The 27056-nt window shown below is 40.5% G+C and overlaps 4 protein-coding genes across 10 annotated transcripts; 2 read left to right on the top strand and 2 right to left on the bottom strand.

Moving 5' to 3' along the window:
- Positions 1 to 576: 576 nt before the first annotated feature.
- acp7 (acid phosphatase 7, tartrate resistant (putative)) lies at positions 577 to 12584 on the bottom strand. 2 transcript variants are annotated; one of them, XM_029494388.1, is made up of 15 exons: positions 12556 to 12584; positions 11531 to 11700; positions 11271 to 11386; positions 10364 to 10564; positions 10083 to 10265; positions 9124 to 9149; positions 8204 to 8301; positions 4279 to 4341; positions 3291 to 3405; positions 2928 to 3041; positions 2203 to 2269; positions 1722 to 1789; positions 1551 to 1622; positions 1036 to 1173; positions 577 to 938 (listed from the first exon to the last, which is right to left on the bottom strand). In XM_029494388.1, the coding sequence occupies exons 3-15, from the start codon at positions 11377 to 11379 to the stop codon at positions 873 to 875; spliced, it is 1320 nt and encodes a 439-aa protein (XP_029350248.1). In that variant the 5' UTR covers positions 11380 to 11386; positions 11531 to 11700; positions 12556 to 12584; the 3' UTR covers positions 577 to 872. The 2 variants fall into 2 exon arrangements, with proteins under 2 accessions (XP_029350248.1, XP_029350249.1); XM_029494389.1 differs by having other exon boundaries at positions 11535 to 11700.
- LOC115036267 (KATNB1-like protein 1) lies at positions 11974 to 14889 on the top strand. Of its 3 annotated transcripts, none has more exons than XM_029494392.1 (10): positions 11974 to 12236; positions 12851 to 12963; positions 13053 to 13069; positions 13168 to 13441; positions 13540 to 13655; positions 13744 to 13794; positions 13879 to 13968; positions 14106 to 14210; positions 14361 to 14454; positions 14553 to 14889. In XM_029494392.1, exons 2-10 carry the CDS (start codon positions 12856 to 12858, stop codon positions 14583 to 14585), a joined length of 888 nt encoding a protein of 295 aa, XP_029350252.1. In that variant the 5' UTR covers positions 11974 to 12236; positions 12851 to 12855; the 3' UTR covers positions 14586 to 14889. The 3 variants fall into 3 exon arrangements, with proteins under 3 accessions (XP_029350252.1, XP_029350251.1, XP_029350250.1); XM_029494391.1 differs by having other exon boundaries at positions 13032 to 13069; XM_029494390.1 differs by having other exon boundaries at positions 11974 to 12963; positions 13032 to 13069.
- Positions 14890 to 15244: 355 nt separating this feature from the next.
- LOC115035709 (fibrinogen-like protein 1-like protein) lies at positions 15245 to 18062 on the top strand. The gene is made up of 3 exons (XM_029493671.1): positions 15245 to 15355; positions 15530 to 15694; positions 16664 to 18062. The coding sequence occupies exons 2-3, from the start codon at positions 15550 to 15552 to the stop codon at positions 17356 to 17358; spliced, it is 840 nt and encodes a 279-aa protein (XP_029349531.1). The 5' UTR covers positions 15245 to 15355; positions 15530 to 15549; the 3' UTR covers positions 17359 to 18062.
- LOC115035708 (muscarinic acetylcholine receptor M5-like) lies at positions 17409 to 27041 on the bottom strand. 4 transcript variants are annotated; one of them, XM_029493667.1, is made up of 3 exons: positions 26433 to 27041; positions 24556 to 24726; positions 17409 to 20351 (listed from the first exon to the last, which is right to left on the bottom strand). In XM_029493667.1, exon 3 carries the CDS (start codon positions 20242 to 20244, stop codon positions 18664 to 18666), a length of 1581 nt encoding a protein of 526 aa, XP_029349527.1. In that variant the 5' UTR covers positions 20245 to 20351; positions 24556 to 24726; positions 26433 to 27041; the 3' UTR covers positions 17409 to 18663. The 4 variants fall into 4 exon arrangements, with proteins under 4 accessions (XP_029349527.1, XP_029349528.1, XP_029349529.1 ...); XM_029493668.1 differs by having other exon boundaries at positions 24556 to 24721; XM_029493669.1 differs by lacking the exon at positions 24556 to 24726.
- Positions 27042 to 27056: the final 15 nt, after the last annotated feature.

The following is a 27056-nucleotide window of genomic DNA, read 5'->3' as shown; positions in this document are numbered from 1 at the left end:
TCGGTTTTGTATATGTGGACTGTGGTGTCAACATAATTGTGCAAGATAATTACACTCTGGTGCTAAGAGACAGTTTGACAACTCAAACCACAGACACATACAGATCTAACTGGTTTTAGGCCAGTACTCATCAGGGGCAGCATCCTGTTATTAGGAATTAATACGACCGTAGTGGTCAGAGTCATGGTACGAACGCCTTCTCTCTCTGCATGTGCCTGTGCATGTGAGTCTTTTTTGTGCAAGTGTAGACTTCCATGTGTCTTTTTGTGTCCTGACGGCCAATCAGATGAACAACAAAATGAGACTCTAATATCCTGCAGGATTAGCCAAGGGAGAATCTGTCATCTCAATAGAGTGATAAAGATGAGACCTGATCTCTCTAAGTTTATTTCCAGGTTTATGAAAAATGAAAAATATACTCTGAAGGGAATGGGGCCCGGTGTTTGCCAAAGTCATGCTGTTTTTGTCTATTGCCGGTGGACTAATTATACAGCAAGGAACAAATCTATGCCCAAAGTAAAAAAGAAAAACTTAAGTTAGACTGCAGATTAATGAAACCACTGAAATCCATTCGGATACGCTTAAAAATCAAAATTTAATCAATATGTAAAATGATTTTTGATGTCAATGATACAAAAAATTGCTTGGCAAAATGGAAACACATCATTTACACTTACAGTGCATGATCATCGTATATAGCGATGGTCCTGATGGAGGATTTGATTGAAGAAAACAATAAAGTGTCTTAATAGATTCGTGACTATCAAGAAGAAAAAACTGTATATATTTTGAAAATCATTGCATTATTGATGTGGTGCAGCAAAGTGCATGTTCACAGTGCATTTCCTGAGTTTAGTGTAAGTATACATTCTTCAGAGCCAGGCAGAGAAGCCATGTTTTTCCTTTACCACCCATATGTTGTCAATCACCCTCCCATACTGGAAGACAGAAAAGGCTTTGTTAATACTTTAGCAAGACTCAAGTATTTTTTTTTGTTTACTTGTGTTTACTTTGCTTGTGTGATAGTGTTCCCACCTGATCATCAGAGACCTGCTCCAAGTAAATATGAGTTTTGTTGACCACTTGCATGCGGGTGTAGCCATAGTCTGTGCTGCGGAAGGCGCTCCATTCTTTGGGGTTTGGATTGAACCTGTCAGTTCGCTCTCTGCAGCCCTGCAGGGAATCAGCAGTGACTGAAGTCAGTCTGTTTGCAATGAACCTCATGCATTTCTCATACTCTGTCCACAAAGCCCTGTGTGACATTTACAATTGTGGTCGTGCCTCGGTGTGAGCCCGGCCGGCTTTCGATACGCTGATGACTAATCCCTCTGTGGCTGCATGACAAAGCATGCCCTGCACTGCTCGCTACCACATCACAAAACACTTCACCAGGGAAACAGCTGGTACTAAGCTCCTGTGGCTGTCTAGCTGCTGCACACACAGGCCTGTGTATAATCCATAACATTGTTTCTGTTGATGTTGTTGTCAATCTGTGCATTGATCTGTGTGGGAAAACATTAACAGTGAAGCAGCGATACGAAAGTACTTACAGCCGAGCCAGTGATAATATGAACAGGACCTTTGGGGTTCACATAAGGCTGCTCTTTGCTCCCATTGTAGACCTACGGAGAGAAGCATAGCTAGTCTCTTCATCTTATCAAAAACAGAGGCTAAAAAGATTGAAAAAGACTTTTGGTTAATTAGATAGTATTATAGCTGACCTTATCACCATAAACAGGCCAGAGCCTCTCGTATGTGTGCTCATGGGCCCACAGCTCCAGATCTACTCCTGTGAAAGAAATGATAGTCAACACTCTTGTATAGAAAAAAAGAACTGCCCAACTCGATGAGACACATCTTGCTGTGTGAGCCATTATTTCTCAGATCCCCTGCCCATTTAATTTTGAAATTTCTTTGCAATCATCAAAAGCTTTAGATCAGAGCGACCAAAAAGTTCAATATTCTACCACAAGTTAAATAATGAAATGAAACAAACAAAAGTCTAAGAAATGTAATACATGAAAAACATTTGGGAAAGGGCTGATGGGATATCAGCCAGACCGAGGGCCTGCTTTTTTACTAAAGGATGTTTGGATTGCTTTGCTCTCTTCAACTGTTAGGACATTAGTCTCTCTGTGTGCAAATTTGTGATCTTAAACACCCATTAGCAGCACACAGCTGTTGGTCAAATTGGGAGCTTACCATAGCGGTAAAATAGATCCTCTAGACCAGGAGCTGGTGGTTTGGTGTCTTTCCGTCCCAGTCTGACCTGAGATATAAGAGAGGAGAAACAATGACATGAAAAGGCATCAGTGACTGAAACGCAACCTGCTATCTGAAGCAGTACCTGAGGACCATTGTGGCCATGTCAGCTTCTTTCAAAACAAAGCCAAATGCTGAGAGGAGCTATTCTAACTGGAAACTATTTGGTCAAAATTACAGTGATTATGAGAGCATACTCAATGTGCTTATGGGTTGTGATGTGGACTGGCCAGCATGCAGCACCCGTGTCATGTCTGCTAAAGGGGGCCAGTTAAAGTGTCAGGCAGGAGAAAAAGCTTACAAATACCTTCATACGATAAAATAAAAGCTTTAACAACACAGATGGGCTTTGCTTTGCACAACTGATGACAATGAAAAATAAACAATGAGTCCTTGTTACATAATGTCTACGGATATTATATAATTCTCGTTCTCAGCCAAATTAAATAAGCTCAAATCGTATTACCAAAATGATGCTAATTATGGTTTGCCAATAAAATGCCAGCCAGCTCTGAGTGAGAAAGTGACAGGGAGAGTGAGCAGCACCATCTTCCCTCCCTCAGTGAAGATGTCAGAATAAGTTAGTTAGAAATTAGTAGTTCTGTTAACTATGTGCCTCCAGTGTGTTTGTAGATGGGAATTTCTGTTTTTTTTTTTTTTCTTACATAGGAGTCAAACCTGGTGCAGTCATCCTGGTCATCATCAGAGCAGTACATGGGTCTGTGTCCCATGGTGATGATCCACGGACGCACTGCTCTGTTTTCTGGTCTGTTGGCCTCCTATATTATGAGGACAAAGAAGTTAGTAAACAAATCTTTAGTACTTACTGAAGACTGGCAGTTTAAGAAAGGGAGAGACAATACAATGTTATTTAGGGCAGAATGACAAATCTGTAGATCTCTAATGGAGAAAAAGAGAATGAGACTTTGAAAGATAATTGTACTGAAAAGCAGAGACAGACAGCGTGGGTGTGGGAACAAAGTAGAGCCTTTAGTCATCGTGAGTGTGTGATTGGTGTGGTCATTTACCTCCAGGTCCTTCTTCAGCCACTCATACTGCTTGAAGAGGAGCTCCAGACCATACTGGATATAGAAAAAAACCTCAGTGGAGAAGGAGATGATGTGCGCAGACCCCACGTTCCAGCTGCAGACACACATCATTTAAATCACGCACAGCCTCCATCCAGCACAGGAAGCAAGAGAGCAAGAACAGAGCTCACTTTAAACTCCAGAGTGTGTGAAAAACTCTGCAAAAAGCAGACGTTTTGTCCCTGGGATGCTGATGTTGGCCACAGATGATTCATTAACACACATTTTTGCTTCCAGATCATTTCACCTCACAGGAGTATTTTTAACTTAACATGAGGAAGTAAAGAGCAAAAAGATCGTACAGTACAAGATCATACACAGGACAATAAAAGAGAGGCATGTGCTCTGTACATGTGCGCTGTACGTTTCCAGTAGCAGTTAAGGGATTTCATCGTATCTCTGGTGTTCCTGCCTGCCTTCTCTGTTATTAAATGTGCACATGAGTGAAAGGCTTCCAGCTAGTAGCGCTGTCTGTGTCTGGGCCCAGGGAACGAGGAATGGGCAGCTGGCCTAAGGACTAGCAATGGTATTATCTTACTGTCTCAGAGAGAGTTTCTGAAGTTGGCTGTGAGACACCTGGTCACATGTACTGCACCTTTGCGTTCTTTCCTTATTCCGGAGATAGGAGAGGCAATCAAACTAAATTTGGAAAATACTGCTAACTTCTGCTCCAAGTATGTGTGGGCTGCCCCTGAAAGCTCATTAATGCTTACAGAAATAGACTAGGAAGTTTCAAATGAAACCTCTTATGGGGTCTCTACCGGAAAATAAATAATTTCTGTCCAGCTTTCTATGCACAGCCAACATTCACTTCTTTCCATCAACTGACAACTGCTTGTGTTTTGTTTATGTTTTGTTTTGTTTTTTTTAACCTGCTTTAAAAAACTGATCAACTAAATCAGATAGCACTGTGTTTCTTTTCCCTTACCTATACCACAGGCTCTCAGTCTGACCTGGCATACTGAAGCGATTCCTGTAGTTGGAGAAGTTACTGTGAACAAAAAGGATTGTGAGAAATGAGATTAGATAAATTTACTCGCACAGTCTACATTTCTTGAATATCTAACACAAAGCAATAATCTCACAAACTGCCACTCTATTATTTTGCGGTGTCTACAGCACAGCTCAAACCAAAAAAAAAAAAAAAAAACTGCAATCCATTCAGAATATACTTGTGATAATTCTAAGTTTTGCTATACAATGTGACTGCACTTTCTTTTCAGACAGACTTCTTTAAATAACTGTATTTCACGGTCCTTTTTCAATTTTGCCTTGGCAGAAAATGCCGCAAACTATATCATCACATAAAGATGGCCATCAAACTGCGGTGGTGAGTTGTGCTTATAACTTTGCCATCTTCAGATATTCTGAGAAACCATACATTTTGCTGTTGCCAGGCTATCAATGGCTGCCCTTCCAAATTAAAGGCTGTAGAAAAACATGGATGTAGCCTGTGTGACATCATCATACAGGGGGCATTTTGAAGCTTGAATCTTGGTCAGTTCCTGAAGCCAGATAATCAAAATCTGGGCGACACTGGGGAGCCCTGGGTGGAGTTGAAATGGGATGAGTAAGTAAAAGCCACCATCGCTGAGTGTAGTACACCTGTCAATCAAGAAAACTGGCCTCTAAATATACCTTTGCTAAAACCATGACATTTTTTTAAAGAAGACAGCAATTTTAAATTCAGCAGTCATTAGTGGGATCTCATTTTAAGGCACTTACAAAGCGGTTTCAACATTGAGTTGTGGTGATCCCTTCTTGATCCAGATAAAGCAGGGTGCTAACAGTGATCAATCCACCACAACACTTATTGTATGTAACATCGCTACCACAATTACCACTGCTACAACTACATGAAAACACAGACACATCCTTCAAACGCTGAGGACGAGCTGAAAGGCCACCAAAGTCATCCACTTTAAAACGGCCATGTCCAAGTATCACAATGGGTGCACCATGCAAAAACGGAAAAATGCTTTCATGGAAAGTTGTTCCTGATGCCAATTTAATTGGCTCCAGAACAAAAGCAAGAGCCAGTCTTTGCAATGGGCCATTAACGAAGCAACGTGATGGGAATGATTGTTTTCTTATCTTACATAAGGAAAAAGAGGCAATATTTTGAACAGCAGCCGGGGCAGGGTGGGACGGTTCATATCCCTCCGCTCACTGGGTCAGTGTTGAATTAGGGGTAACTAGAGAACAGTAGGGCCAGAGGTCAAAGGCAAGGAAGAGGGAAACCAAGGGAGGATCAGAAACATTTGCCAGCCGAAGTAGACTAAAACAAATGACCTGTTTCTGCCATAATTTCAATAAGGTGGGTTTCATAAGGTTCGATACCAAGGTCCAATAAAATAAATTGCCCATAAGCGTGAGTGTGAATGGCTGCCAGTCTCTGTAAGTCATTTGTGTCTATATGTTGGCCCTACGATAGACTGGCGACTTGTCCAGGGTGAATCCCAACCAAATGATACCAAATGAGGCTGGCTGTAGCACCCCACAAAGTGGAACTGAAGGATGTAATTTATTGAAGTTCACATAGAGCCAGTAGGATGCGATTTGCTCCTGTGAAACCCAACTGGGGCATGAAGTCATAACACTGAACCAGGAACAGTTATAAAATGAGTTTATAGTCCCATCTTGTGGCTAGCAAGGGAACTAGCAAACATTTTGTGGGGTAGTACTTTCAGTAATGAGTAATAAACACTCAATTTTCATTTAGTGAAATAATACACAGATCTGCTTGGAATCCAAACAGATACAACCTGCATCTGATGGAAAGGATTTTGCCTGTAGAAACACAGTCAACCACAGGCCAAAGGCTTTCATTTTGAGGCTCAGATGTGGAAAATCTGATTCTAATACAAATATGATAAGCTTATATTTGTTCCATTAAGATGTGCTGTGAAGTTACCACGTAACAAGTGACTCATGCCGTATAACCCTAGGCATGCTTATTTCCACGTGTTGCTTTTCTACTAAAACAAAGTCAAGAAAGAAATCTGGTTGTTGTTAAATTGAATGAGAAAAGCCTGAGCCACCACGACTTTTTTTTTGGATTACATATTTTCATCATCTGATCAGCTTAATACCACTTGTAGTTGTCAAGGGGCACATTACTAACTCATATCACTGGGTTTAGTTTCAAACAATGACAGTGACTTCCCAGTTTGCCCCAGGACCTGATGAAACACGCATTGTGCTTAGGGGACAAAGAGAGTTTTGATTGAGGCCTTAGCATCTTCTGTGGACCGGCTGTTCTCATACTGCTGGAATGCTGACTGAAAACGTTTGTGGTCAGCACAGTTTCAATTGCCTTTTACCCATTAGGTTTTGAGGTTGGAAAGAGAGAGGAACAGAGAAGTATAGTGAGAGGGAAGCACAACAGACAGCAAGGAAGAGAGACAGGAGCCAGCCACTGGGAATATTTGGATTTTAAACAACACCGCAGAACAAAACACACATTTAGGTATAGGAGAAGGCGGGAAGAACTGGATGGCTGGTTATGTAATGCAGCAAGCTCGTTCTTGATATCAGTTTCTAATGTCAAGATGCAGTGCCAAGAAAAAGAGACTACTGTTAGCTAAATGAGGACCAGGCAGCGGTCACATTACACATAGCAAGGCCAGACGAGGACTGTCTGTACATTAAAGCAAGTAAATATTATGGTACAGGATCAGGCACCAAGACTTTTTTAAAAACGCATAAACACACTGAACCAAGTCCTGCAGATGTTCCTGGAATTCAACAGACAGTAGCTGCTGATCCTCAGGATAAAAAGCATATGAAGGCTGCTGTAAATCTTCCATCACCAATAATATAGAGTGACACTTGTATGAACTTTGAGTTTGCAATTCACCTCGCATTCTACTGAATTCATCTAACTAGCAGCAATGCATATTACAGAATATTTATCTAAAGGGAAGTTAATACATGGCATATTTTAATCAATATCCATTTTTTAATACACATTTGATTATTGTCAATGTGAAGGCTGCAAATAGACTCAAATTCACTCAAATAAATGTGTAATCTGCACCATTGTAGTATCACAACATCTATAATCAAAAATCTGGACTATTGGCGAGTATGATTTCATTATGGTTTAACACATTCTAACTCTCTTAATTCATTAATCTGTTTTTCATTGATAAACTGAACTTTTCTTTTTTTTTTTTTAAATCCGACAGAGAAACAGCTAATTTGAAAGGCTAGAACGCTCAAAAGTTCAGGACATGGCTTCCAAAAAATGATTCAAATGCTCCAACAATTATAATATAAATTTTACGATGATCAACATATCAAATTAATTTTTATACCACTGAGTCTCTATTGGCTAGAATGTCTCCCTGCCAGAATATTTCCCAGACTTAAATGTGAACACCACATTCAGAGACAATGAGTTAAAACGCAGAAATTTCCCACCGGCACAGTTCATTTGTGGGAACTAAAAAGCAGATAGCTGGCTGATGATTCGCAGTCTGATAAATGTTTGTTTTGGATAGTGTTGCCTTGTTTAGAAGTTGGTGGTTCCTGATGCCGCTCCAGTCTTTGCAGACCTAAATAGCTCCCATCTGTTTAAATGGTATCGTGAGGAGTTTTCGGCATACCAACAGATTTTCTAGCAGAGAAACTGCTGACCAGAGATGTTGTTCTTTTTTTGTTTTTGTTTTTTTCTTGTTTTTTGTGTGGGGAGGGATGGGTATGAAATTTTACTTTACATATAAAGGAAAACATTGACTTATAGAAAGTTTAGACAAAATGGTTACTGACAAAGACTGTTTCAAGACACCTAAAAGAATGATTCCTGTGTGTCAGACTAAGAAAATAAATAGTTATGGAGTTCCACCTACTATGCAGCTTCGTGGTTGCCTGGACAAGTCATGTAGGGCACGTAGGCTGCTATGGACTGGATCTGCCTCATAAACTCATCACCAATCCTGGCGTTGTCCTGGAACAGTATCATTTGGTCATTAAACATAACGCCAAAGATTTTTCCATAGGGCTCCAATGTTTCTCTTTTTATTTCCATTCACTGACATTCAACCAAATTAGTTTTAAGAACTGACTCATTTGTAGAACTCGCATGCAAGAAATAGGCCTACCAAACAAACAATAGGCAGTTCGTGGTTATTCTGGCAGCTTTTACCCACCACAACCATGAATGACCTTTTAGACTAAATTCTCTTTCTCTGTTTTTCCATTTATAATATCAATGAAGCCACAGGATTGTCTTCTACATTCCAGCTTGTTATTAATTTTTATAGAAGTCTGCTGATTGCATTTACCTTTCTTTCCATATTAAGAAAAGGCACTAATAATGAAAAAACTTGTTTCAAGAAAGAAGATACGAGTATCCAAAACAAAGTTTTATCCACTAAGTATCAAGGATGACATCTGGAACATTTTCACATGAGTAAATATGTTATTGAGTCTTAAGCTCCAAGGTTTTGAATAGCACTTTTTATTCATGAAATACTTGGGCGACATGACCTGGACTCTCATCTTTCACCACAGCCTTAAGGCATTTTGCAGTAATGCTAATCATAAGCTGTGTCTCAACCACAGCTGAGTGCCTTTTAGTGCACTGATAATAAAGAGTAGTGAGCCATGGTGGTGAAAAGTTACATGGCTTATCTCATCTGTCGTTGTGGAATTAGTGGAATATCAGAGAGTATAAACTGCTGATGAAAGAAATTGGCTGTCAATGATTTAAACTGAATTCAGATGTAGTCAGAGGTTATCATATCTGAAACACAGGGCAGTAAAATACCTCATCCATGTCGTAGGCAAAGTCCCCTGAAAAACAAAAACAAAAAAATCTATACATTAGGCTAAGTTGTTGTATTCTTTATTGATTTTTTGTTTCACTTATGAGCACCACAACAGATAATGATAATAATTTCTTTTCATTTTCATCCTAAAACACCAGTTTTCATTTGGGGAGTAAGAGTAGCCTGGCTCTGCCTATACTAATGGAACTAACTTAATGATAAACATTAGACCTGCCATGCTAGCAGAGTCGAGTGTGGCATCAGTCTTCTCAGATTACACTCAGCAAGAAAGTGATTAGGGTCAAACGGTCAAAATATTGCTTTCATAAATGAGTATGACAACAGTTAGCTAAAAAGATTTGTTAATCAGGGATTCAAAAACATATATAGGCAACACTGAAAACTTTTTTTTGACTTAGTATTCAAATCAATTATATGCCCTAGCGGGAAAATGAGGCCAGGGCCGAAAACTAGTGAACCAGAGATTCAGTCTGAGTTTTCGGCAAAAAAAACAGAACTGTATTTGTTTTATTATTTTTTTATGTTCCTACAAATAATTTCAACAGTGAAATGGTGGAGCGAGAAAGTGATCCAACACGTTGTTCAAAAGTAAAAATTACAAATGACAAATAGGTATTTTGTTGGTCACAATAATTACTGTCTTGATGAATTACCTCATCAGTAGACATCCCTGTAAGCTCTCAGCTAGGATTTGATTTATGTTAATACTCTCTGTTGTTGTGCCAGGTATCTGTGGATGATTGATCCCTTGGGCTCCCGCTGATAAAGCTTAATTTCTCTTTCACTGATTTTCAAGTGCAGATTGTTGTAGTTTTTACAATTTTTACAATAATGGAGCTTAACCTGGCGAATCAAATCAAATCTAATTTATTTATATTGCGCCAAATCACAACAAGTCCCACCATGAGAAAGTAGCAAAAAAAAAAAAATGTGTTACCTATGTGCAGGATGGCATCGTACATGCCAAGCTGTGTCTCCTTTTGTAGTCGAGCCAGAGATTGAGGGTTCTCATTGCCAAGGTCACCATACAGCGCAAACCTGGGACTGAAATTGGTGCTGTCATTCAGAGCAGTAAAGGAGAGCACATCACTCCAACCCACATCGCTGCCACAGTGGTACACTGAAATAACATAAGAGAGATGTTAACCTTTACAAGTTATGTGTGAGACAGTGTGGTAAGCACAAAGAGAAAGTCATTCATGGTAAAATCCAACCCACCATAAGTAGCAGCAGGCTTAAGGTCGATAAGAGTAACTCTGTGGATGTACATTCCCCTTTTCTCCTCTCCTGAGTCCACAAACAAAGTAGCATTACCTCGGGCAGTCATCTCAAAGAGCTGACCCCCAAGAAGTCCGTACTCCACCTTGCTCTCTGTCTTATTGAAGGTGGTCCAGGTCACCACCATGGAGCCAGGCACTCCTGTGAAGAAAGGTTCCCAGCTGTCGGAAAGTAATGTATATTGATCCGACAGAACTACTGGATTCACTTACTGGCGTATTTGTGAAAGCCAAGAGATGCTGACTTTGCACAATAAAAGGTGCTTTTGATCTTGCCACTGGCAAGATACTGAGTTTAGCTGACGACTGGCCAGGCATTCAATTTATCAAGACATCAACTCATTAAATGACTACCACATGTTTCACCTTCATAAAGAAAGAACAAAACTAATTTTCTGTTGCATTGACTGAGTGAATCAGGGTAACATCAATTACATGTGTGGCAGTTTAAGCCTTTAACCTTCATTAAATGACTTACAGAGAGTGCACAAGGAGCATTAATGTACACCAGGACAATTCAGCAAAATGTCCTGCTGCGGTGAATAAAACTAAATGTTTCGTCAAGGACATTAGACCTGAATTTAGTTACATCAGATGAAAGTCTTTTTAATAACAAGATCACTGAGAGTGAAACTGAACATATAGTTGATGAACTTGATGATCAGTAACATAATGTTTTCTTTGTAAAAGAACCAGTGCTTTTAGTGAATGCATTATTGGCCGATCTGTACAAAACAGCTGCGGATGCGCAATCAGTCTGACCTGGACACTGGCTGAGATTCATCAGGTAAAAATAGCATCCTTAAATGTAAGCACATGAAGCCAACACAAACAGCTCAAGCTCTTACCCGGATAGGAGAGGTGTACCTGCTCTGGTTGCGTCCAGATGGGAGGAACACCAAGCACCAACAGGGGTGCGAGGCCTAAGAATGCCCAGGCAGCATGAACAGGCACCATTTTCACACTGCATTGCAGAGACACAACAGTAGTTAAAGCAAGAACACACCTAGACAATAAGACTGTTTCGTCACTGCAATCACATGAGCTTTAGAGAACTATAAAACTCAGTGGATAAATGTATTCCTTTTTTAGCTTTCAAATAACTTACCTGCCTTAATGTAAGTTTATCCAATGCAGATCAGCGAAGCACAAACACACCCACAGACTTGAGTTTTTGTCCTTGATAGACAAAGAAAAGAACTGGACTGGATCAGTGAACCTGAAGTCACCTGATGCAACGATGCAACTCCTTAACAACACTTGCAGGATCAGCCAAAACTGCATGGAAAGAGATGATGTGTCAATAAAAACAGCTGATGTTGTTTTTGGTTGTGTAGTCAGGGAAGTATGTCTGTGGAAGTCAGCTGAGGCGCAGTGGAGACTAGCCCACAAGCCACAGCTTGCTTCAGTCAATGAAGTCCCCCTGCAAACAGCTGATACCCTGCCATCAGGATTAAGGCGCTATAATGGGCTCAGGACGCACCACTTTTAATTTGATCGCAAACTATTCTAACAAGATGATATTACTGATTAATTGTGTCATTGAAGGCGTCGGTGACATCTAGTGACTGGAAGCATTATTTAGTTTTCTAAGCCACCCCTTTTAACGGGGAAATCTGAATCATTGGCGTCTCAATAGTCGCTAGAGGGGGCACATCCCACAAACTTCGTTATGAATAAAATGCTTTATTCCCTGAGATTGGGCGGCATGAGGCGGAATCGGTTGGAAGTGTCAGTTAGCTATTGAGCTAGCTGGATTTTTATCAAAAGTGGCATTTAGCTCTGTTGTCTCTGTTTAAAAAAGAAAAAACGGGGTAAGTACGATCGAGACAGCGTTTAGGATTAGTTCATTGTTCCACGTGTTAACGCAGCCGAAGAAGGCGACACGCTGGCTAACTACTTCATAGACCTCAGCTGTCCCGGCCGGCCTCGTCTTTCGGTTATGTTAGCTGTTAATCCGTAAATAACAGCGAAGTTACTGCACATTAAGATGCACATCGCCGCACAACACGGAGACATTTATTTTGTGTTTGAGCGGGATTTAAAACTTGAAGAAATCCGTTTTTTAAAGCACAAAGTCGGTCTGAACCCGATAAGTTATCTAAATGTTATATGAATCATTTAAACACTCACAACACAACTCAGCTGTTCGGTCCAGGAAGTCGTTATTTACGACGTCACTGAGCACAGGGACAACAAAGCCCACGTGGATTATGGGAAATTGTGTTTTATTATGTCTTTCTTGAGCGTTTGACACAGGAAAATATAGTTTTCTAAGTTAAAGTTTCTAGCTATTATTCCTTTCTCCTACAGGAGGTTACTTATTTTCTTACTCTACATATTTTAACAAAACAGTATGAGTGCTGTGAAACGATGCTTATAATTATGGTGAGTGGTTTAACTGCTGTTACAATCTTTCTTTGTTTAGGCATTATGAACTCCAACAGTGAGGATGGAGACTATCAAAATCTTGAGCATTTCTTCCATGGTGATACAGCCCAGTACAAAGTGACCTATCCACATAGGAAAAACACAAAAGAGGTGACAAGCATTGCTGATTTGAAGTCTTTTGCTGTTTATTGTAGTGAAAACTATTTCTGTATATGCAGGTGGACGATTATAAAAATGAGGAGTCCAACAAAAAGAAGTAAGTCACACATTGTGTTCAATGCAGCTATCGCAAATATGTTTGTTTGTTTGTTTGTTTTTTTTTACAATCCCACCAGAACATTTTACTTCACCCAGGTATCCAGTGAGCCGCTCAGGGAACAACCCAGGCAGAGTGAAGAGAGTTGTGTCATGTAAGAGGAAGACCCATCACCTGATGGTGGCCCGGAGGAAGCAGGTCGGGTCTGTGAGGAACTATGATGCTGCAAACAAGGAGAATGAGACGAACTGTTTACTGGACGTGCAACAGGAGACTTTTGACATGGAACCTTGGGAGTTTCCATTAAATGTTAACAGTGCCTACAAGACTTGTAGAACAAGTTCTGAACAAATTGACTCTACTCTCAGCGAGGTTTGAAATACTATGTCTCTGCTCCTTTTGCTGCTGTTTTTCTCATTTGCAAATTGTTTGAGATGCATAATCTATCAGAACCTATCCATATTTTTCAGCTCACAAGGGATCACAGTGCAATGACGGATGTTCTCTTTGGAAGAAATCTCAGACTGAAAGTAGCTTTAACGCTTTGGCAGAGAAATGTTGGCGAGTTACTGAAATATTTCCTGAGGTGCGTGGTGTATAGTTTGTTTCAAACAGGTCACACAACGTATGCACTACAGCTTCGAAAGTGTTGTTACATCATTGTCTTTGTACAGAATGGAAGACACTGGTGTGTTCGTAGATTTCCTGCCCCTGATAAGCAAAAGGTAAGTATTGTATTTTGCTGAAGACAGAGTAACACATCCCAAAGTGAAATTGAATGGGAATGGGATTTACATTTCTTTTGACAGCATTGACCAGGATTCTGCCAAGATTACCATTGGCTGTTGTGTTGACCTCTTTCCTTTAGTGAAGAGAGTCCTCAGCAATCCATATGAAGAGTGAGTATATCTGTTGGAATAACCTGCATTGTTACTGCAATAGAGCGATTACAAAATACTATGCATATACAACGCACATACAGCATGATCAGTAGCAGGAAATTCAAATTATTTATGACTGTCTTTTACACTTATAGGTATCTTATAGTTGGTTTGAACTGGATCAATTCAGTTTTAAAAAAGTGGTGGGCCGAACTAAAAGCAAGTGGCTATAGTGGATCATCTAAACCTCTGTTAGATAAGTAAGTCGTCTATAAAACGTGTAATACTAGACATGGAAAACTGCTGTATATATCAGCAAAATTATCAGATCAAAACAGATTGCAACTGTTGCTGGTTGCTGTAAAGTTTTTTATTTATTTTTTTTTTTTTGTATCTTATCCTTATTACAGGAATTTCCAAGTCTTTAATCAGCAGTTATTGGAGTTGTGGCATCAGGAACCATCACTGAATTCTGCTCCAGGAGCTGCAGGAGATATGGCAAAGGTCTGTATGGTGTGAATGTAAGGTTAACACTGCTATTATTGACTTTGAAGGATTAAAAAACTCATTGGTCTTACATACATTAACTTGTTTTCCCATAGGTCATTGGTTCTTTTCTTTCTCAACTTACCTGACAGCAGCACAGAGCCATATAACACACATCTTTCTGGCACCCCACAAAAATCTTTAAACACCCTTGGCGGCAATGAATAAGAGACAGAGGTGCAACAGTGTTTGTAGATTTTTTTTTTTTTTCTTTAAAATTTGGTGTATTTTCAAAAGTATCAATCCTGAAAATGTGCAAAATCAAATTAACTATGTATCAAACTTTATATGAGTTCTGATCCCTGTTTGGCTAAAAGTAAGAGCGTTGTTTAATTAATATCCAGTTTATCTTGTTTACATGTCTCAGTGATGTTCAATAAAGCTGTATTTGTTTTCTTATTTGTGGTTGTTATCGCAATCTTTTGGTGTATTCTTTTTTTGAAGGAAGAGACAACACTAAGTTTGCACTCATTGAGGAAAATGCACACCCTTAGTACAACTGTTTGTACTGCACAGCACTACGACAGTTATTTTACATTGAGCTTTAGACCAGGCAGCAGATTTCAGCTGAATGCCTCACCCAGACCTCAGCCTCACTTCAAGATCTAGATCTACATATCTCATATCTCTAAATTTACATGCAAGTCTATCTCACTTGACACAGATAAGTGGAGGGTTGGTGTCTGTCATTGTGATGTGAACCTGAGGCTGAAGTCCAGCTGCGACTGGGCAGGAGAGGCTGTGCGAAAGAGCCAGCAATTCAGTGGACTCTGAATCTGCACTGAGCAGTCAACAGCCCTGTTTACATTCAACTGCTCTTCAGTCAGAATACGCCAATGCAATAAGAGCAAAGATTAAGGTACGGCAACAGCATATATCAGTCATTTCATAACAGAGCTCTCTGCTGAAGGTGAGTACACTGATTTAATGGATTTTAACTGGCTTCAATTAATTCTGTGTGTACTTTACTAAGCTCACTGGATTCAATAACAATCATAAAATACTTAATAACTGACTGAACTTTGTCTTTAAGATATCCCAGGAAAATCAAGGATGAAGTGTTTGAAATGCCAGCTGCCAGCAGTGGCCTTGTTGCTGCTCAGTGTTGCTGGAGTTCACATGGAGAATCTCCCAGCTGGGAACCTGAATCTGCTCCCCCTACATGAGCATAACTTGGTCCTGAACCGTGGAATGAGAGGTATTTGTTTGTGCGTTTTTCACTTTCAGTTTGACTTGTCTTTTTGCTGAATTTCCAGAGAAGTGCAGCCATCTTGTTTGAAAAGGCCTGAGATCACACATTTCATCTCTTACTATCTGAGTGGATTATTTTGGTCTGGGTCAGATTCCAGCCGGAGATCCAAACTACCTAGTGACTGATTTTGAGGTGATTTGTGTACTTTAGTAAGACAGTTTGTTAGACAATGGTAACTGATCAAGGTTTTACCTGGAAGACATTGAGAAACAGTGACGGTACTGCTAGAATGAACAAGGAAGCAAGATACCATTCTCATCTGTATGGGGCAGGATCCAGCACCTGATTAGCTTAGCTGAGCATAGATCATTTCTGTTAAATACATAAAATTAGAGAAACAAATAACAATGGGTTGTTAGCCACTTTTGACCTGGCCCAGAGGTAGTCTGGGAAACCCGAAACAGCATATAGAAATATTTACATTTGTTCCACAGTTTTGTTTTGTTGTTTTCATTGATGAGCTTCAGAGGTGGCACTTGACAGATTTTATTTTTTTTTTTTTTAATTTGGACTGATTCAAGCTTGAGGTTTTTTGTACTTCCCATCTTTACCATCTCTTTGCAATAGCTTTTAGCAGAGAGGTATTAATTGTTGCCCACATATTAAATAATGTTTCCCAAAATATTAAGCAATAGACATGATCAATTTATAATCATAGATGTAATCTAGATAAAAATAAACTGATAAATATACTTGTTTTGTGAAGTGAATCAAGGCCATCTAATCTAGCATACTGAGTAAGTGCAATGTACTTAAATGCGTCAGAAGGAAAGCAGAGACATCACACGGTATCATGAAGGTTTAAATCGGATGAAAGGACCACCACCCCATAACACACATTAAAACAAATAGCATCTAAAAACCTTGACTGAGTTCCTCTTCATGAATTCACAGCTGTGTCTATTCACCCCACAGTGTTACCCAGGGACTGCTATGACATGCTGATGACCTCCTCTGGCCAGGCCAGGGACGGAGTGTACCTGATCCAACCAGCTGAATCCCCTATTGTTGTCTACTGTGCCATGCATGAGGGAGGATGGACTGTTGTGCAGCACATCACTGTTAATAGCAGCGTGGACTTTGATCGTACGTGGGCTGAGTACAAGTATGGCTTCGGGGAGGTAACTGGGGACCACTGGCTTGGTAATGAATACCTTCATCAGCTCACTCGTGGTCCCGCGTACTATAAACTTGGAATAAAACTAGTGGATCCTGATGCCGTCACCAAGATGGGAGAATATGACCCCTTTCTAGTGGAGGATGAAGCATCATCATACAGACTAAGACTGGGACTGTTCCAGGGAACTACTGCAGATGCACTGACCATGGACACAGAGAACTACCTGCATGACAACCAGAAATTCACTACCAAAGACAGAGATAATGACAACTACTTCCAAAACTGTGCAAAGCTGGAGTTTCAGGGGGTGCCTGGAGGAGGGTGGTGGTATGATGCCTGCGCTGGCGCCAATCTAAATCGCAGGAATGTTATCTATTGGCAAAAGGACTGCAACAAGGAACGACTGTGCAAGTACGCATGGATGATGGTGAGACCCACAGACAGAGTTAAACTGATTCAAACAAAAGACTGCCAGAGGGACGAGCTATAAAGACACAAATTTCTTTTCGCATTTTGTACAAACATGACAGTTGGCGCGATTCACCACATTTTATTCAGAAATGCATGGACATGGACAACAAAACATTGAAGAGGGAAAAACAATACTTGAAACACATTATAAAAATGGATTATGGTTTAAGCTCTAGTTTTGTTTCCAACACATGAAGAAAAGCGTCTTTCATTTCCCAAATTACAAGAGCAGATTTCTGGTTTATCACAGATACAAAAGCGTGTCATGACATTTTTCTTGTGACACGTGTAAAATATTTTTTTGCATCTTATCTTCCATTAAATGCTTACAGAAAGGAACATTTCACAAACAAACTGCAATATCTTTTTTGCCACAGAACATTACAGGTTTGCTAGAAATACAATGACAATATGATGATGTAATATTGATTTAGCTACAATAGTTTGGAGAGGATAAATACTGTTTTTCAGCTCTCAAAGGAAACGAAAAGATCCTGAGAATGAAGCATAATAAACCGGTGCGCTGTTAAATTCTCCATACCATTTTTAAATGTAAACACAAGTTTGTCATGTAGTTTGAGTAAAATGACCAAGTCATTGAGTAGACTAGTGGGATTGAATTTAGTGTTTCTTAAAACGTTTTTATTTTATTTATAGAAAATGCAGAATGTGAAGTGAAAACTATGAATTAGAATCTGTACTCAGTCTTCATATAAATTACAATGGCACACGTGAAAAAGCTTTGATTATCAAGTTACAATCTTGACCTAGCGAGCAGATTCCGACATCAGGACGACACTTAGGAGCCCTTTAAAATAAAGTAGTAATTCCAACATGTGCATCCTCATTACAAATACATCACGAACAATATCAAACATCTTGTATTTTGTGTGTAAAGCTTATGTGGGGGAACTGGCAATTTTAACATTTAAACCAATATGTGTTGACTGAACAGTTTTGTTATGGTCTCCTACTAACTCACAGAGCATGTTGAATACAAATGCAGCAAAACATGAAACGACATTTTAGGTGTCAATTTTTGGGGAACTACTTGAAGGCTTTAATACCTTACAATCTATGTACAGTGTGCCTCAATAATTGTGGTACTTAAGAAAAATCTTATCAGGAGTATCAGTAGTTTGAGCAGTATGTATCATACATTATAATATCTCCATTGATCAATTGCATCGGCATTTTTATACCAATTTTCCCCTAATGTGTAGAGATTCATAAAGCCAAGATTATCAATACAAACATGATTTTCAGCCATATATAGCCACATACAGTCATCTTTAAAAAAAAAACTAAACAAACAAAAAACTGTTTATGTTAGTTTGGAGCTGATTGCTGGGTTTTGTCCATACCAGTACAGTTTCTCCTCAATCCTTTTCTTTTTCCACTGACAGAGTAAGAGCATGCGGAATGTCTTCTGAAAAGTCTTGTTACACAGGGCATAGCACATGGGATTAACGGTGCTGTTGACATAACACAGCCAGTAGCCCAGATGCCAGAGGGAGCGAGGGATGCAGTCTGAGCAGAAGGTGGAGATCAGCACCATTATATTATACGGCGTCCATGTCAGGATGAAGGCCAGCAGGATAGCACTGAGGGTTTGAGCCGCCTTCCTCTCCTTGATCAACACCATCCTCTTCCTCTTGGTGATCTGGTTCTTCAGTGTGGCATCGATGGGTTTAGATGTCGAGGAGGTGGATGGAACACTCATGGATTCGGCAGAGGAAAATGTCGATGAGGCCATTTTAGTGTCTCCATTTTTGCTCTGGTGTTCCACATGGACGTCCTTGGCCATCGGTTTGAACTTGTAGGACACACACTTGCTGTTTTTCTGGGAGTTGTTTTTTGCAGGTGACTGGAAGAAGCTGACCTCATCATAGCTGCTTAGCTGTTCACTCTCACCGCCAGCTCCCCTCTTTCTGGTCTCACAAGGCTGGTCCCTGAAAGAGGGCTGGAAGACTCCTGGGGACACAGGCCTCTCCTCATCTTCTGAGGAGGCATAACTATTGAAGGTAGTCAGCTGACCAGCTTTGGACCACTCGTCATTGGTGGTGGCTGCGGATCTGGCAGCATTGCTCCTGCTGGAAGATGACCAGGAGGCCTGGTTCCTGTCATGTGAAGCCGATCTCAGTTTACAGCTAAAGCAGGATCTGATAATGGTCTTCTGAGGCGGGCTGACCCCAGAGTCTGTGGCATAGTTAATCCCCTGAAGCTCAGCCAGATCTTTGGTCCTTTTCTCTGTCTCCTTGTAGATCCGACAGTAGAGGATTGTCATGACTGACACAGGGATATAAAATGCTGCAATTGCTGTCCCGAAGGTTATTACAGGCTCAGAGAAAAACTGGATCTGGCATTGTCTCTCGGGGACAGTTCGCTTTCCTACAAAGTATTGCCAGCAGAGTATTGGTGGAGCCCACAGAATAAGCGACACCAGCCACGCTAAACCTATCATAATCCCAGCTCGTTTGGGAGTTCGCTTGGCCCTGTAGGTCAGAGGCCTGGTGATGGAGAAATATCTGTCAAAACTTATCACCAACAAGTTCATGACTGAAGCATTGCTGGCTACATAGTCTACTGCCAACCAAAGGTCACAGGCAAGATTTCCCAAGGCCCAGTAGCCCATCAGTATGTAAGAAGTATAGAGATTCATGGAGAAAACACCTATGATGAGGTCTGCAGCTGCCAGACTCAGCAGGTAGTAATTGTTCACTGTCTTTAGTTGGCTGTTGACTTTAAAGGACAGCATTACCAGAACATTACCCACAATCGTGATGAGACTGACTATAGCTGACACAGTGGCAATGGTGATCACCTCCCAGAGACTGTGTGTCACTAGCTGGATATCCGCTGTGCTGTTATTTACAGTGGTGTTCAGCATGTTATCTCCATCCATGGTCTCCTGTTTACTGACATCCAACCATGGCGAGCGTTCTTTGAATTCCCATCTTCAGATCAGCAGATCTTCTGGGAAGAAAAGAAAGAAAGGGCTGGATTTCATTTCTAAAAAAAAAAGAGAGAGTTCCCAATTATGACCTTTAGATGGCATCATTGAAGCACTTCAAACACAAAGGTTTTATATGTAATGCTCATACCAACCATCTCATTATTTCACTATTCAGTTTTCATTTTGATTACAATTTCTTGAGGCAACATTCTTTTCTGTTGTTTATCAATTCTGTCGAGTGAAAAGAAAAATCTGCACACAGTTCACAAAGGAAAATTTTGCTAATGCAAGTACACCCATTTGGAGCAGTTCTGGTAATATCTTCAACCATCTGTGACAGATCTTGAAAATCCAGGTCAATACTCTGCTTGAATGGTCTGCTGAAATCTGCGAAGAAACTGCATCCACCAATCAGAAATGTCATAAATGTGTAAAGGCAGCGTTTTTTTTATGTGTCTGCTTTGATTGATGCTTGAAGAATGTTTCACTTGGAGGATTTCCATTTATGATTTTGTGAACGCTATCACTCACACTGTAGTGACGCTTGCCCAGAAAATGATCCTGCAAAGCTTCTCTGCCTTTCAGGAACTTAACCCACAAAGAAACAAATGCACCCTCATATCTACACTTATAAGCAATTTCCTATTCATTTGCTCATTCTCACCACCAGTTTATGGATTAGAAGATGACATTTAATTATCGGTGTATTGCATATGCATTATTATTTAATAATACAATCAGAACATCAAACCTATAGTAACTGAAATATAATAATTCTCCATAGCAAAGCATACCAGGCGACCTGTGCGTTGAAATGACTATAAATAATTTTTTGTATGAAGCAATATTAGAACACACCATGACAAGTATGAAACAATGACACAGCCCTGGATTAGGCCGTTATAGAAAGACTATTACTTGTGGGCAGGACTGGTGACCTGTCCAGGGTGAGCCGCCCTCACCCAGTGTGAACTGGGATTGGCTCCAGCACCCCCTGCAAGCCGGAAACTGATAAGCAGTTGAAGATGAATGAGTGAATGAATGAACATGACACATTAAAACGGTGCTTGTTGACACATCCAAATCTCAAACATTTCAAACATGAGCATGTCAGCCATTGTTCTTCATTTCTATTTTCATATTGGGCTAAGGTGTTATAAAATAATTGGATTAAAAAAAAAACATTTTCTGTAGTGATAGTTTCATAAATACCATAAAAATTGTTTCAAAATAAATTTTCAGATTGGTCTTAAATAAGATTTTGACTTACAGTTTGGCCCAGCAGTGATGAATCAAGCCCATGATAGAGAAATCTGTCGGGCAGTTGCGTTGTTTTTAGGAGTCAAGCCGTATCCACCTGTAGTACAATGCTATAACTGTTGAGACATGACTATCTGGAGACTCATAAAGTGCCCCCATGTACCAATAGAGGGCACTAAACACTTTGTATTGAAAGTTCACAACTTGCATGGTTTTTCCCCTCTCAGTTTAGAGCATTGTGGTTTGTGTATATTTCATCCCTGGATGCTGGACACTATAATAAACAGTGGGTGAGGAGCTGTTCTTGCCAACCTGGATCTGTGTTTTTGAAATAAGCCCGAGTGAAAATTCTTTGGCTTGATGCATCCTCCCTTCATGGCCAACAAATGCGGCGCTGGGCCCTTTGATCTCATGCTGGCCTTGAAGCCTTTTACTGAATGTATTGAAACACCACTAAATTTCATCAATTGGAGTGCACTTGCACATGCCACTGATTACACCCGTGGGGAAAACACACATTTCTACCAAGTCAGACGCTATGATGTGCCGTGCTTGACCACACTGTCATTTGAGCTAATTATTTAGTAACACTCTAATTCTAGTTTTGCAGAGAAGAAACTGTCTGAGGAGATACTTCAACCAATTGGGCATCATTATTTTCAGCCATGCCAATTACCCTGCTCAAAATTAGGTAGTTTCAGTGCTGTGTTACAGCCAAGCATCTGTGTCCCTGTGTATGACCTTCCAAGCTTTAAAATTATATGGCCACCTTTTCCGTAATCAATACTCCCTATTGATAACAACCAGTACATCCAAAGAGCATAAATCCATCATCAGAGAGGCACCAACTCTCTGAGCAACAATGAATTCAAGGGCAGATCACATCCGGAGAAATACCCCCATGTGTGTCGTAACAAGTGAGCCTGTCTATTCCCTTCGAACATGGCCATGGAAAACCAAGGAAAGCAGTCAGTAGCACAAACCTGACCACTCCTGCTAACTCTAGACCAGGAACATAAATTTGTTTTGATCACAATACTGCAATAGGAAAGAGACTTCAAAAAGCCAGATGCAACAAAGGTAATTACATCTTCTTTGTGAGGCTGTGAGATACCAAACTGGGAACTTAAGGTTGCTAAATGTTATATCGGCTTATAATGATTTTAAAGTCCAGATTTTTTATCAATTATCTTATTAAAATAAGTGTGTTATTGTGTTACAGACTCAAGAATAAATGCTTCAATTTTTCTCAGCTGAAGAAATATCAGAATTCGTACCCACAATGTTGGCCATAATAACCAACTCATACTTGAGCAAGGACTTCCTCACTCATTGGCATTCGTTTGACAAGTCCAGATTACCTGGAGTGCCAGCGGCTGCCTGAGCCAAACAAATAAAATTCCAGTCACTGTGGGGTTCCTCTTGCAGGACTGAAGTTGTCCCTCATCTTGTTACACAATGGCATTTCATTACACTGTTCACCATAAATGGTGGAATGAATCTGTCCGTGGAATTATCTGCAATTTCCTTATATGGACCAACTTTGCCATTGTTGTTCATCTGTTTGGTGTTGATATTAGCAGGTATCATTTATCCTAATGAGGTATCAGATGGGATAATAAATCTAAAGCCCCAAAAACATTTCCACCCTTGCTAGTGGCATGGCCACTTTTGTATTTGCAAAGGGTATGTCAAAAATTTATAGATGGAACATTAAGAGTTGGCACAGATTTGTGTGTCAGACTGAATCATAATTACTTTGGTTTCAGCTTGTTATCTGGTGCGATCATCAGGTTAATGTTTTACATTGGTAATGACTGAATCATCTCTAGATACCTGCAAAAATCAGTGACATCGTAATCAGCCTCACATACTGTGCGTTCACTGCTAATGCTACAGAGGAAAGTGAACACAACAAACATCCACATAGCAGCGCTGTCACGGAGCATGCTAGCACCTTGATTTAAACAAGAAGCCCAAAGCAGTACTATCCCTATAAAGCCACAAACACGCACTTTGGCTCTTTCCTAATTTATCATTTAATATCATCTGGGGAATAACAAATATTTCTGATCATAGCCTGTCTGTGTGTTTATTCTTTGTTAGGAGGACACTAACACTGTTTGAACAACATGAAATATTTCCCCAGTTTCCGATGTCAGTGTGTGTATCTTAGCCCTAAAATACAGTGCTGCAGACACTTGGTCTTGTTTACAGTGTAATTCCTATTTTGTGATGTTACATGATAAATTTTATCCTGGGTACTCCAACTTGAAGTAGGAATTCAGTCTTTAGAGAGTTGATGTTTTAATTTTCATAACAAAAAGTAGATGACTTCGACTGTCAGTTATTATGTATGATGCCACTGAAATAATTAATTAATGATGATGATGGGAGGGCAGTGTACAAACACACACGCACAACAACATCAGACTCGTTCTGCCTCTTATCCTCAAGAGGTATAACAAGTCAAGCTTGCTAATAGCATCTAACTCGGAGCAGGAAGCATTTTACCAGTACACTCAGAGCTCAGAGAGCGAAGTAAACAGACTCTGCGTCGCTATAAATAGTGAATATGGTCCGTTCTGGCCTGTTTTTTTTGGCCTTTTTATGGATGCAGTTTGGTGTCAGACGTGACACACAGTGTGGAAGAGCTTTGTGACGCTGTTTGGTCAGAGGAAAAAAAAACAAAAAAAAAACAAAACAGTGCTGCAGAGTTTCAGGCAGCATATGGCCTGCATAGAGTATGAGAATAAAAATATTGTACCCAGAGGTGGTTACAGGGAATTACTGCCAGATAGTGGTGTGCAGAACTCTTCTTGCCCATGCCAAGATGACCAAAGCTTCCTTACCTATTACACATTACATATGCATCTTCACAGTATCAGACTACTGTCTGAAATATTTTGAAAGCATAAATAATGGTCATTGATCCAGTGATTAAAGAGTTTCACACTATGTCAGAGAGGTTGCACAAGGTAACAAAAATCTCTTCCGAACCTCCATACTCATTGTAGAGGCAGACACACCGAGCCGTGAATTCCTGCAGGTCCCATTGGCACCTGGCCATCACTGTCCCTGCGCTGTAGCTCCATACGCTGGCCCCCACCAGTCCTCACAGTCATATGTGACCTTTTTTCTACACCCTCCTGTGGCTGTGGCACAACTGTTCTGCACAACAGATACAAGAAAGCGAAGGGAGTGAGAGTATGTGCGTGTGGCATTTGTGAAAGAAAGGGGAGTTTAAGCAAAGCAAAGAAGGCAAAAGGCACCATGTGTGTCTGCGTGATGAGCATGTATGATGTGCAAATCAGCCCTTAGCTCTTTGGCATAACACTTTGTGCATGCTGTCGTCGTTCCACAGACCCATGCTCAACATTTCTGCATATGTGGCGATCTCAAAGGAGACCTGAGTAATGCTCAAATCCTTCTGGATGAGGATCATAAATGTTCACATTACTAGCTGCCATAAAACATGCAACCTGAAATATTCATCGCTGTCTTAGGGCTGATGGCCAAAGACACAGTCAATACAGGCTAAAGAGACATATCGTCCGGTGTGGGAAAGCATCTATCAGTGCCTCACATTTTTCCTCCTGTGATCTTAAATCAAACTTCACTCGCACTGCTAGGATGAGAAATTATGAATATGAATATAAGATGAACATTATCATCTGCTTATGAACAGAACAGCGGTTTTGGCAGCTGCTGGGGCGATTAAATATTATCACTTAAAGCCTCTAGGAGTTCTGTTTTATGAGCAACGACCACATTTCATTAATGCCCCATCATTAGGATGATGCTCTGGCTATAAACTCGTTTGTGTGAAGAGTTATGTGAATATGAATGATTGTTTCTCACTGCTTGTGTTTCTAGACAGGCCGTCATTTGTTATCTATTATCAAAATGCCCCATTTCTTCAGGATGATGTTACATTTGTCTGCAAACACAAAACTGGATGTGTTGAGATACTAAATTTCCTCAGATGAGGGGACACACAACGTAAAAAGAAATACTTGGGCTATATATACACAGGTACGTCACTTTTGTGCATGAATGTACTTACGTTTTAGCTCACGTATATTTAAAGTTAAAGCCAAATACAAATGAATGTATGTAAGTGATACCAGTTGAACATCTACCACCTGAAAAAAAAAAAAAATGCTATTTACTTAAAGAAAAACTGCCGCAGGAAAAAAAAAAAAAAAAAAATGTCAGCTGGTTTACAACGCAGTCATGATTTGTCCAGGTGGTTATGGTAACACCTCAAGATCTGTGGGGACTGGGTGGACTCACCGTCTAATGCTCGCCTGGTTTGTCATTTCCATACAGTAAAAAAATTAGAGGGAAAGAATTGTGCTTTAGGCATTGAAGAATATGCTGATGGCCTTATATTCATTTATTTTTCACATATTTGGTTTAAAAGTCTAGGAAGGAATAGAGGGGAGGGTGTAAGGAATTGACAGGGTTGTGCTATACAATGAATGATTGCAGGTTTGATGTCAATATTTACCAACTTCAAAGCCTGTGGACGCGTTTCATTCACTTTTACCTTAATGTGTATTTGATCTTTCAGAAGAACTGTCATAAATTTACTTAAACAGTCTAATTATAGCACATCTATACACCAAGTCTTCCAGAAGAACAGAAGATGCACACACCTTTCCAGAAGCACATCCACTGTTGCCTTCATTATGGTAGAAGGCTACATTAAAAATACATACTCAGACCTCTCAGACATGCCCTTGTGCACCCATGATGCTATTTCTCCTTAAATCCAGGTCATGCCTTCGTGCATTAGTGAAAAAGCACATGTTCAGTCGGTCTTGATTCTATACAGACTGGGATACAAGTCACTGAAAAGAAAACATACTCACAGAGTTCCATCGCATCACTTCTGATGTTTCAGGGCAGACTGTGTCCCCCAGTGGGAGCAAAGTTCATCGTTAATCCCTTTGTTTTGCCTGGGAAGCCTTGGGGTTAAGTGCTGAGGAACAGGATCACAGCACAGTTGGAGAGAGGATTGAGGTGACTGAGAAGCCCTGCTGTCTTGACCCTCGCATGCCAGAAGGGTTGTTGTGGGGGGGGGGGCGGTGGGAGAGCACAGAGGCAGAGGAGAAAGAAGATGAAGACCAGGAGGAGGGTGGACACCAGGAGGCTTTGGTCATCTCTGCTCAAGGCACGCAGAGGAAAGCCTCACCTCCTCATCCACCATACGTAACAGCCACTATGTGTCCAGAAGAGAAGAGTATCCTCAAGTTGCAGAGCATCCCTCCTTAGTCAGTGATAAATCAGTAGAATCTGCTTGGGAGCGAAAGAGCACCGAGTCGAGAGAACTTTTCCTCTGAGCTAAGCTGAATGAGCTGCTGCCTCTGAGTCAAGTTGAAGCAGAATGTCACAGGGAGGCTGCCTGACGCCTGAGCCAAGTCACTGCTGCTGCCACACACCGTTCTCACTGCTGCCTCTGCTGCCTCTGCTGCCACTGCATCCACTGCATCCAC

Source organism: Echeneis naucrates, chromosome 22 (assembly GCF_900963305.1).
Source record: "Echeneis naucrates chromosome 22, fEcheNa1.1, whole genome shotgun sequence".
In the NCBI taxonomy this organism is placed as follows: domain Eukaryota; kingdom Metazoa; phylum Chordata; class Actinopteri; order Carangiformes; family Echeneidae; genus Echeneis; species Echeneis naucrates.
This window is presented reverse-complemented; position numbering and strand designations above follow the sequence as displayed.

What these genes read in the sequence shown, in the direction of transcription:
- LOC115036267 (XM_029494390.1), top strand. Translation starts at nt 12,796, where the DNA reads ATGCTTATAATTATGGTGAGTGGTTTAACTGCTGTTACAATCTTTCTT. An exon ending in TTGACTCTACTCTCAGCGAG is followed by an intron (nt 13,442 to 13,539) that starts GTTTGAAATACT and finishes CATATTTTTCAG; the next exon opens with CTCACAAGGGATCACAGTGC. An exon ending in CTGCCCCTGATAAGCAAAAG is followed by an intron (nt 13,795 to 13,878) that starts GTAAGTATTGTA and finishes TTCTTTTGACAG; the next exon opens with CATTGACCAGGATTCTGCCA.
- acp7 (XM_029494388.1), bottom strand. Translation starts at nt 11,379, where the DNA reads ATGGTGCCTGTTCATGCTGCCTGGGCATTCTTAGGCCTCGCACCCCTG. An exon ending in GGCTGAAGAAGGACCTGGAG is followed by an intron (nt 3,042 to 3,290) that starts GTAAATGACCAC and finishes CTCATAATATAG; the next exon opens with GAGGCCAACAGACCAGAAAA. An exon ending in ATATTATCACTGGCTCGGCT is followed by an intron (nt 1,174 to 1,550) that starts GTAAGTACTTTC and finishes GATTCCCTGCAG; the next exon opens with GGCTGCAGAGAGCGAACTGA.
- LOC115035709 (XM_029493671.1), top strand. Translation starts at nt 15,550, where the DNA reads ATGAAGTGTTTGAAATGCCAGCTGCCAGCAGTGGCCTTGTTGCTGCTC. An exon ending in CCTGAACCGTGGAATGAGAG is followed by an intron (nt 15,695 to 16,663) that starts GTATTTGTTTGT and finishes TTCACCCCACAG; the next exon opens with TGTTACCCAGGGACTGCTAT.
- LOC115035708 (XM_029493667.1), bottom strand. Translation starts at nt 20,244, where the DNA reads ATGGATGGAGATAACATGCTGAACACCACTGTAAATAACAGCACAGCG.